The sequence below is a fragment of the Tupaia chinensis genome, unplaced genomic scaffold (assembly GCF_000334495.1).
Source record: "Tupaia chinensis unplaced genomic scaffold, TupChi_1.0 Scaffold000132_1, whole genome shotgun sequence".
Classification (NCBI taxonomy): Eukaryota; Metazoa; Chordata; class Mammalia; order Scandentia; family Tupaiidae; genus Tupaia; species Tupaia belangeri.
Window position 1 is genome coordinate 1,402,832 of NW_006159601.1, and position 11,063 is coordinate 1,413,894.

At 62.0% G+C, this 11,063-nt stretch overlaps 1 protein-coding gene across 2 annotated transcripts in view; it reads left to right on the forward strand.

Annotated features, from left to right (window-relative positions):
• Positions 1 to 2,531, forward strand: part of ERMARD (ER membrane associated RNA degradation) — a 26,353-nt gene extending 23,822 nt beyond the window's left edge. For both annotated transcript variants that reach the window (XM_014586393.2, XM_027770409.1), the window contains one exon: positions 1,710 to 2,531. In XM_014586393.2, the coding sequence (XP_014441879.1) occupies positions 1,710 to 1,884 (175 nt within the window). In that variant the 3' untranslated portion in view covers positions 1,885 to 2,531. The remainder of the gene's footprint in view (positions 1 to 1,709) is intronic.
• The last annotated feature ends 8,532 nt before the right edge of the window (positions 2,532 to 11,063 follow it).

The window sequence follows — 11,063 nt, forward strand, 5'->3', positions numbered from 1 at the left end:
CAACCCAGGGTCCTCTAATCTAGGGGGATCCGACCCCGGGGTAGTCTAATCTAGGGGGATCCGCCCCAGGGTAGTCTAATCTAGGGGGATCCGACCCAGGGTAGTCTAATCTAGGGGGATCCGCCCCAGGGTAGTCTAATCTAGGGGGATCCGACCCAGGGTAGTCTAATCTAGGGGGATCCGACCCAGGGTAGTCTAATCTAGGGGGATCCGACCCAGGGTAGTCTAATCTAGGGGGGATCCGACCTAGGGTCGTCTCTCCAAGTGGAGATCCAACCATCGGTGTAGACTTCTCTAGGCGGGGATCCGACCCCAGGGTAGTCTCTCTGTGTTGGGATCCAACCCCAGGGTAGTCTTCTCTACACAGAGGTCTGCCTGCCGGTGTCGTCTTTCAGGCTCATCCTTTCGTGAGCAAAACCTCGACAGGCAGAGACAGCACCCCCAGCAGTCTTCATGCCGCCACCCGCCCAGCTGCAACAAGCCTAGCTCATGCACCCCACGGTCCCTGGGTGCTCAGGGAGGTCTCTGGCTGTGAGCTGGAACCTTCTCTGTGGGCCGGCCCTCTGAGGTGCGGCGTTGCATCTCACCACTCTGTCAGTGTCACGCCTGTGTTGTTATTTTAACTTCTTCAATACTAAAAATTTTTAAGAGAATAAGTTGGGGAAAGTTTTAAAGTGCGGGGAAACGTGAGGACATGGAAGGGTAAAACTGCTCTCGGAGAGCTGCTGCTGCATTCTGATGAGTATCTGTAGGGGTTGACATAGGGCGTGTGTGCTTGCTAGAGACCGTGAGAGGGGAAGTGAGAAATCAGCCCCAGGGATGGCCACGCCACAGTCCCTCCCTTCTCACCGCCTGGATTTGGGGTACACGTGCATATGCCCCCGGTATGGTTTTCAAGCTGCCGGGTCTGGGACTCGAACTGCTATTGACATGACGGAGTCTAGTGCCTTATCCACTATGCCACCTGCTGTTCCCTGAGGAGAGCTCTCTAAGAACAGTGGCTGTCATGAGTGGCACTTGCCCCCTGCGAGGTCATGGACAGATGAGGGCAGAGCAGACACTGCCAGGGTCCCACGCGTGTTTCTCGGCAGTGCAGGCAGCCAGGGGGAGTTTGGGCCACACGCCCGCGCCCTCCCGACATCCGGTCCGTATTGCAGGACGTCTTCTCTGGACCCGGGGGCGCTGTGGGGTTGGGCCGCTGGTGCTGCTGTCCCAGTGGCTAGCATGTCTGTGTGTTCTTTCCCTCTGACTTGCCTTCTATTATTTTCATCTTGTATTTTTTCATTTTTCATTTCCTCAAGTTGTCATTCAAAAATGAAGTAGAGCTTTACTGTAGAAATACTTTTGAGAATGAAGAAAAGACACTTAAGTGACATTGGGGTTATTTTTAATTTTTTTTTTATTTTTGGAGAGGTTTATGCTATAGGGCGCATGAGCTCTCCAAAAAGAGAGAGACAGACAGAGAGACAGAAAGTGAGAAATCACCCCCAGGGGGGATGGCCACGCCGCAATCCCTTCTCCTCCATTCTCCTCTCGGGATCTTGGGCACGCATGCACACGCGCCCGGTGTGAGTTTAAGCCGCCGGGTCCGGGGCTCGAACCACAGTCGACTACGTGGGAGTCCAGTGACACAGCCATTACGCCAACTGCTGGTCCCTGACACTGGAGTTTGTAGTGGGGAGGAGATCTGACTTACTCCTTCTTAACAGGTTCTTAAAGTGGCTCCTGCAGTACACTGAGAACCTGGCGGTTTACACAAGCCCGGAGAAGAACAAGTGGGACGAAGCTGTCGCCCTCACACACACAGCCTTGTCGAAGATCTGGACTTTCAGTGAGAAGAAACAAATGTTAGCGCATTTGGCCAGGAAACCCACAGCAGAGTAGTTTCGTGAGCCGCTTGGAAGCCGGGGTACCCTCATCTTACTGAGTAGGGGCAGTTGGAATCTGCCTGGTCAGACCGAGCTCTGGGTCTCTGGCGGTGCTGTCTGTCTGTCTTCAGTGGTTCGTGTGCCCTGTTCCCGTGCACCGGAGTGGCTGTAGCTGCCTCCCCATAACACAGTCCAGAGGTGGGAGCCACGCTTCACACAGTGCCACTCGCAGTGTGTGGCTTTGCTGACCGACGTGTGCCCACTCTCGAGGACAGCGACTGGCCAGGACGCTGCCCTGTATGTCCTGGTCAGGCCTGGGCAGTCTGCTCCCAAACCAGTCCTGGAACTCCATTGCCTGGCGTGGGCTGGCCACGCTCATCCCTGGAGAGAGAACAGTGCCGATGGCGCCCAGGCCTCGCAGGCGAGCGCTGGGGAGGGCAAGCCACTGGCGAGGCGGGCAGGCTGTGGTTGGGCCATACAGGGCCTGTGGCAGCAAAGGCAGAAGGCGTGCCCATCCCTGGGTCGGGGGTTCTGTGTAGAAACCAAGAGATCATGGGACCAGCAGATGGCATGATGGTTACATCACTGGACTCCCATGTAGTCGACTGCGGTTCGAGTCCTGGACCTGGTGGCTTAAACCTCATACCAGGCGCATGTGCTTGCATGCCCAAAATCCCTAGAGTAAAATGGAGGATAAGGGATTGCAGCGTGGCCATCCCCCCTCAGGGTGACTTCCCGTTTTCTGTCTCTTTCTGATGAGTGTATGCGACCTATAGTAAAAATCTTTTTTTTAAAAAAAAGAAACAGGTGTTGGGAAGCCACCATGGGCCCAAAGGGCTGAGCAGAAGCAGCGTCTCGTGCCCCAGCATGCTGCAGCTCCTTGGGGCCACCGGCCCCCGTTGTCTTTGTTAGTATTAGCGAGGCTGCTGCTTCCCAGAAACCCGGAGGCCTGTCTGCTGCAGCACGCCTTCTTCTGCAGACCTCGGCTGCCGCCTCTGCCTTGCAGCCTGGCGGGGCGCAGCCTGCAGTGTCCGAGGAAGGACGTCTTGTGCAGGTGGTACATCTGTGGGGGCCTGGGGGGCCACACCACCACTGCGGAGCACATTGGTCCCCCCTGTAGACTCTCACGCCAGACTCCAGATAGATACAGGCCCGAGCCTCTGGCCGACCTGAGGTGCAGGCTCCCCATCCTCTTCCCATAGTGTACATGGCGTCCCTGGGTTGGTGCCACCCATTCTGTCCGGTCCAGCCTCCCTTCGAGCCATTCTGAGTTCATCAGGGGTCTTTAGGCCTAACCACTGGGAACCCCGATAAACTGCTGGAAGTGGGGGGAGAGCGGGCCAGCAGAGACCTGTGCTCAGAGGCGGTGAAAACCGTGCAGAGCCGCCGCCCTGCCTTTGCTCAAAGGGAGCGGCCAGGTCTGAGCGGCACAGTGACCTGTCACCACAGCGGAGACACAGCCCTTGTGCTGGTGCTGCAGGGACAGAATTCTGCCTCCATGCGTCACCACCGCAGGGCGCAGGGCGGTGTTGGTTAAAAGGAAACTGTTAGCCAAAGCAAGCCCCGGGAAGATGAGAGAGCTCACGCAGGGCCACAGGTCACCAGGAGGCCCACACCTTTGGCTGATAACATCAGAAAACCACTGGCCTTGTTCCACTTCTCCCTCCCCTTACCCCATCAGAGAATAACCCTGGGAGTGGCTCAGGGCTATGGCTGCCTCTGGCAGAGAAGTCGGGGTGTATTTCCAAGCCACAGTGGCTTCCACTCAGGAGCACGCCCAGCGGCAGGTCAGAGAGGCACCCAGCACGTTGTAACCCAGCCCCGGCTCGTGCCCTCCGCATATGCCGCTGCTGCTTACAGGGCCTCACCTGGCAGCCGGGCCCCGCCTCGCTGCCCGGAGCTGTCTCCAGAGGCATCCCCTGGCTCTTCCCTGGACCTGGGGAGACGAGGTCCCCAGAGAGCCCCTGACTGCAGCCATGCCCCTGCCTGTTCCCTCTGGTCTTAGCTCTGTTTGCCCAGGTGACGAGGACAGTCACCTGCCTGTAGGGCGGGCCCTCGCGGCCCTGTGGTCGGCAGTGTGAGACGCAGTCCACCAGGTGCTGGTACTTCTGTGTCCCTCTAGGAGCAGAGGTTCCTGGCCATAGAGACCAGCGCCGAGACAAGAATCCTGCTTCCCAGGGACCGCCTGCCGGCCCTGTCTCTATCTCTGGCCCAGCGGCAGGGGTCCACGGTGAGCCAGCTTGTTCCCCGTCAAGACCAACACCAACGGCCGGCCCCACAGCGCGGCAGTCAGGAGCCTGATCCGTGTGGCTGGTCACAGGCCCTGGTTTGCCTGAAGTCCTGCTGGGAGGGAGGGTTACAGCGTCACCGGGCCTCGTGGTGGGGCTGTCTCTGTCTTCAGTGCTCCCTCCCCGGGCTCCAGGTGGGGGCTCAGGAACCCTAGGACACCGGCTTGCTGCCTGCCTGCCCTGGACACGGTGGGCACGGCTGGCCTGAGCTGCCCTGGAGTGTAGACGCAGTTCACCCACCGACCCCATGCTCTTTTTGTCCCACATCCGTGTGACATCAGGGTTCCTGACAGGCGGGAGCACCTTGGCCAGACTCCTGTCACCCCCTCAGCCCCACTCTGCTCGACATCGCTGCGCAGGGGTGGGCGCTCCACACCTCAGCTTCGAGAAGCAGTGACGCCTTGGAAGTGTTCGACAGCGAGCACAGCCACGTCTGCGTGGCAGCCTCCCCCAGGGTGACGGACTCTCCCCCTTGACACACACGTGGTTTGACAACGGGGTGGCTCAGTGGTGCGACCGCACACCCGACGTCTGCCTGCACCCGAGGGACGCAGGGCAGCCTGAGAGCCGTGTAGGCCACGCGTCGGCAGGGGTCCCCCTCTGAAATGGCTGTGCGCCATGGTCACGCGGGGTTTGTGGTCCTTCTGATCTGGAGGCTGGCTCTGGTCATGGGCTGTCTCGTCCAGTGCTGCTGTGTCTGTCTGCAGCCTCCCGGAGAGCGGGCAGTGCTGGCCTGTCTGCCGAGACCTCCAGTGGTCGCCCAGGGTGCCAAGCCTCCTAGGTGCCTTCCGTGTGCACTCTGCCCGGAGGGCTCCGTGGCGCCACTGCTATGCTCTGTGTCGTCCCGTCACTGTGGTGCTCCCGACCCCCACTCTCTGTCGTCCCTGTGGGTGCTCAGGACCGCTTTGTCATTAGCTCGATGGTTCATGTAGGGCCGCTGTATTCAGTTGGACACTGCGTAGAGGACGTCACCTGCTTCATGCATCACACCAAACATAACGGTCTACATACATGATGCCATGACCTCCTCAGTGCGTCAAGTCAGGGCACGTGATCTGTGCACATGAAGCTGCATCTTCCTCGGGGCACTGCAGGAGGCTGTGGGGCTGTGACCACCTGTGGGATACCATGTCTTTGATGTGTCACGGCAGCTGGCAGGGAGGTGGCCTTTCCTCGACCGTGGTGTGATCTGATGGGATGTCAGGAGGTTTTTCTCTGTAGGCGTTGCTTCCTTCCATGTTGCCTGCTGATGTGATCTGACGTGGGCCCACGTGGACGCCCGTCTCCAGGAGCCTCTCAGAGCGTTACGACCCGTGTTGCCTGACCTGGGCACACAGTGTGAGTTTCCATTCCTCAGCGCTGCATTGCCGACCTCTCTAGCGGGGTCCGCGCCCTGCCGTGGTCAGCGCTACAGCTGGAGTGTCACCCGCCAGAGCCAGGGCTGTGACACCCATGTGCAGGGCGGCTCACGACAGCCCCAGGACTGCTGGGTGTTCCCAGGAGAGGGGCTGACTCCTGCTCCAAGTGCAGAGAAGCCTCCCCTCACAGCAGTGGTCGCTGTGCTTGTGGTCAGGGCACAGAAATGCTGCCTGGAGGAGGTACAGGGTCAGGGCGCACAGCTGGGGCCTGCTCTGCCCCCGGTTCTGAGGAGAACACCCGCCCTGTGTCCCGGGAAGACACTCTTGGGACCTGCGCCCTCGGAGCCTCGCAGCTGAGCACACAGTGGGTGCCCGTGGGCCTGTGGTGGCTCTCGCTGTGGGTACTCGGCAGAGAAGCCTTCGCCAGGGCCAGCAGCCCGAGGCAGGGCCTGGGAGGACGTGCCAGGCCGATGTGCTCCCTCCCTGGGTCTTTGGTGTTGGGACTCCGGAGGCAGAAACGGCCTGAGCTGGCAGGCGGGGAGGACCTTGGCCGGCTGGCTGGCACTCACTGGAGGGAAGTGGAGGTTGAAGCGGGGTTGGGGGAGACATGCAGGGACGTGAAGGTGGCCATGAGATAGCCCAGCCTCGCGTCTCTCCATCCCCTGGGAAGCCTGGCTGGGCAACAGTTCTGAGCCAGGCCCAGTGGGCCCTTCAGCATGCCACCAAGAGACCCTGGCCACCGCAAGAGCTGGCCCACCAGGGAGCCGCTGCATGAGGGCTGCGAGAGCCAGGCCTGGAGAGCCCCAGCATGCATTTCTGCAGCTCATTTGCGTGTGTGCCCTCCAGATGAGGCCCTGCTCCCTCGCTCGGAGAATGGTGTGTTCAGAGAACGCCCTTGGTGCCTTAGAGTTCAACCAGAATGTCCCTGCTGTCCTCCAACCAGACTCGGACCTTTGCACAGCGAGCGTGGCCAGCTGGCCGGGCTCAAAGTTCTCAGCCTCACATTCAGCGAAGACTCCGGCCATGACTCCCTGCCTTGCCCTGCGCAAGGCAATTTAGGAAAGGAGCCGCTCTGCTCTCCAGGCAGCTTTGGGCCCCGGAGTCCTCCAGAGGGAGTGCCTCAAGGGGACTTCCTGGACAGGTTTCGTGACATGCTGCGTTTTCCCTGGAAGACACGTGGGGGCGCTCTCTGCTAAGGCGAGGACTGCATGGAGGTGGCCTGGAGCTGCAGCCGGGACCCAGGCTATGGGACAGGAGCCCTAGGTCAGCTCAGCGTTCTGCCCCTCCACCGGGAAGGGAGCTGCGGCTTCCCCAGGAAGACGACCCCAGGCCCGAATGTGAGAAAGACCTTGGGAACCCCCTGATCAATGGGGTCCCCAGGCCTTCACTTGGGCGCTGATGAAGGACAGGGGCAGATTGGAGGGAGACGGTCCTTGGAGGAACGCCTGCCGCGACTGACCACGACCACGGCGAAGTCTTCAGTCAGCCCTGGCCCTGCACGGCGAGGAGCTCAGGACCCGTCCTGGGGACAGCCGTGTTTAGAGGCGGGAGCAGCCCTTCAGGGCGCCATCTGCCATGGAGTCACTGTCACACCCCTTCTGTGTGTGGGGAGGGGCGTGAACTCGCACCTCCGTGTCCCGTGAACCTGCAGAGGCAGAGAAGCAGACCAGGCCCCCACGGGTGTGCGAGGGCCCGTCCGCGTGTGCTTGGCTTTTATGGGCTGCGGAAGAGAACTCCTCGCCTGGAGTAAAGGGAGCTCCCATGGGGTGGGTTAAACCTCGAGAAGTAACTAGTAAGCCCACCTCCGTGCCACCCCACGGCAGCCGGAACCCTAACTCCCCTCCCACGGGAGCCTCTGGTCCCGCGGTGCCACAGTATCCATGAGCGGGAATGTGGGACCGTGTGATCTCTGATCAGACCCTAGCTTTTCCCTAAGACTCTGGATGAATGTAGGAAGTTCCTTTGACACGTTTAATGACTTGAAAATGAGGGTATTTTATGTTCAGTCCATGAAGCCAGTTGTAAAACCAAGCCCCGTGCCGAAGGTGATAGTGTGTGAGGCTCCCAGACTTCTCATTATGAATATTAAACACCACCTTTACGGGGAGGCTCACGTATTTGCACAACACTTTGGGATCATTAACATCCGCGTCTGTGAAACCGGTTATTGACTCCACTAAGGAGGGACAGCACCGAGAGCCGGGAGGGAGCTGCCCTGCAGGGGGGTACCCACCGGCTCAGAGCTACCCTGCCTGGTGCCCACTCTGGCAGGGACCGGCAGGCCTCCCTTACCCTGTGGTCATGCTCCTGCCCAGCTGGACGGTATCCCTGAAGCCCTGAAATCATGCTGCGTGGCCCTGCAGGCTGGGGACCCTGGTGTCTTACCTCACAGGCGCACCTTCTGTGTGGGAAAGGAAGGGTCGGCGTGGCCGTGTCCGTCTTGGGCTGTGGGGCAGGTCCATCCTCCAGTGCTTGGGTCGCTTTCCGTCTGGGGCTCAACAGGGGCAGCAGAGCAGGGAATGGCCGGCAGCTTTCCGGGGTGTGGGTACAGCCTACCTCACAGCCTGCAGCAAGGGGTCCAGGGGGCCCCAAGGCTCTGGGTGGGTTCAGGGTCTGTCCGCCGCTGCCCGTGGCAGCAGTCTCAGCACGCCTCCCCTTGGCCGAGCTGCCTCCTGGTCTGCTCTCAGCTGCTGCAGCCCCCAGGCCCTGTGTGACATGGTGTGGCCCTCAGTGGTCATATGCAGCACAGTCCCAGTGGGTAGGTGTGCTCCTCGGTAACCGGACCCCTCGTGTCCACCCTGTGTCCATCTCTCCTGGAGCAGCTGCCCAGCCCAGTTCCTTTGGCTCGTGTGCCGTGTGCGGACACAGATAGCTGACCAGGAGCTGAGGGTGCTGTGGAGCCCCTGTTGCCGTGAGGCGCTCTGCTGCAGAGGCTGAGCCCACAGCCTTTAGCAGGGCCCTGGCGGGGCGCAGCTCCCAGAGCAAGGGGGTCGGGCTGCGTGGGCGATCAGCTGAAGGAGCAGGCCTGGTGCTGGGAGGTCGGGGCACCCACGCCCCATCTCACGTGGGGCGTGGGGGCACGTGTATCCCAGAGTAGGTGTGAGGACATGGCCGGGGCCGGCAGAGGCGGGAGCCACAGACAGGCCCTGGGTTGGGGCCCGGGGTTGTGGGGGGAGATGGCTTGATGCAGTGTGGGAGCCCTTGTCTGGACCGTGTGCTATCGGGGTGGGGACGGGCCCCTTAGGAAGGATGACTTAGCACGACCCACGGGGTAGACAGCTGAGGTGGCGGGGGCAGGGGGGCAGGGCTGCTCCCACTGCCCTGGGGTCTGGGATGGGCTTGGGAGATAGGATTGAGGTCTGGACGCCCCAGGGCCGTGACAGTGGGTAGGTCATGTTATTCTGAGGTTGTGGGCTGAGGGAGGATGCTAGAGACCCCAGGGAGGGGCGGGGAGGGGAGGTGCCCACTCTGGCTCCAGACACAATGTGCACTGCAGGGGCAGGCCCCATGGATTCAGGGGATGTCGGAAAATGGCACCCTGAGTCTGCAGTGGACGGGTCACGGATGTACATGCGCTGTGGAGAGGGAGGGTCTGCGACACGCGTGGAGCAGCTGGTGGGCTTGGCAAGGTGCAGAGGGCTGGTTTCAGGGAGTGGCAAGGGAGGGGGACCAGGCCGTGGGGAGCGGGCAACTCCTTGGGGAGATGGATGGCCCCTGCACTGGAAGGCGGGGCACCAGGCAGCTGGACTCCCAGCTCCAGAGGCGGTCCATCTCAAGGTCTGCCAGGGGTGGGGCGCAGGCCAGTGAATCCGCGGCCAGACAGGGCTGATGCCCGGGCGCCCGGGGCCATCACCTCCTGTGGTGCTCACACCCGGCACAGCTGCCTGGTCCCCCGGGGGGCTGGAGACAAGGTGTGAGACCCCAGGACCACGGCCGTGAGGTGCGATGTCCCACAGGCACAGCAAATGGAAACGCCACAGTCTCCGCTTCTGGCCGGGTCCAGATGGTCGTCGAGCACCTGCAGCTCCTGTGCCCGCAGCCCTTGCCCTGCCCTGCTGCTGTGTAGCGAGCCCCAGGGAGCTGTCCTGGCGTGGACTCGCACCCTGTCCCCTGGCTGCTCAGGACTCGGGCAATGGGGCGAGGGCGGGTGCTGTGGTTCCTCCTCGACCAGTCCAGCCTGCTGACACCACCCTCGCTCCTGAACGCCTGCCCTCCTGATGGCCACATGCCTCGCGGTTTGTGACATGGCTGCCTCGAGGTCCCCGCTTCCCCGTGGGTTCTGCAGAGCAGCAGGTGCAGACACCAAGGGCCTGCCCACAGCCAGCCAAGGGCTGCTCTCAGCCATAGGGCCCAGCTGTCTCGGCACTCCTGCCCCGCATCTCCCACGGCACGGTGCCCTGCCCCGCGTCCCTCGGCTGCAGGAGTCGGCTTCTCCCGACCCTGCCCAGGCCACCTTGGCTATGCACAGTGGCCACGCTTGCTGGCGGCAGCCTGCGGCCCAGGTCTGGCTGAGAACTGCTTTCGAGGCCTGTCGAGGTGGCTGAGGGAATCACTGCAGGTCCGTGCGGCTCCCCAGGGTAGTGCCAGTGCCACTCAGGGACAGCGAGGCCGAGGGGTGACAGCGAGGCCGCAGGGCCTCAGAGAGGCCGAGGGGTGACAGGGAGGCCGCAGGACCGTAGAGTGCCGAGGGGTGACAGTGAGGCCGCAGGGCTGCAGACACAGGCACCATGGCTGAAGGTGGTCCCAGCCAGACTGGGGGCTCCTGATCCAGAAGGGGGCCGAGGCATGGCCCCAAGTGAGGCTGGGACGGTGGCAGCTGCAGGCGGCGGAGGGACCACCCACAATGCAGGTGAGTGGACAGAGCCGGGACAAGCACAGCGTGTCCTGCGACCACGGGACAGGCACAGACTCTACACACGTGCTTATACTGCCACACCATCACAGCTGTCCTTGGGGCCACCTCGTGAGGTCATAGCCCAGCAGGAGACGGGATCGCCCCTAGGAACCCAGCTCCAGTCTGCAGCCAGCTGGCCACCGGTGAGGCCGGGGTGTGGGGAGTCGGCCCGCAGGGCCAGAGCCTTGCCCTCTGCAGGGGGTAGGCTCAGGTTTTCCAACTGCTGGGTGCGGCCCCAGCTCTGATCTCTGTCCAGGTGCTCACGGGTTCCAGAGGGTACTGGGCAGTTGGCCAAGGTCTGGGTTGGAACCGCGGCCAGGGCTGAGACAGGACGGCGAGGAGAGAAGGTGCAGGTCCACCGTCCCCACCAGGAGCTCCAGCTCGCGTGGGCAGCAGGGCTAGTGTCTGCGGAGACCAGGGGCAAACGCCACCCAGTGTGAGCCTGGTCTGGGGTCTGCGGGGCAACTGGCCGACAGCTGCCGTGGGGGTCGCGGAGGAGCTCGCTTGTCCATGGTTTTGTACAGTCTGCAAGGGCAGGAGGCGGGAGAGAGACAGAAGCACGCTGCAGGAAGGCGGCCTTGTGTTTGAAGGACCGTGGCTCCCACACTGACGGTGAGGAAATGCGAGCCGCAGGGCACGTGCTGTTGGCTGTGTG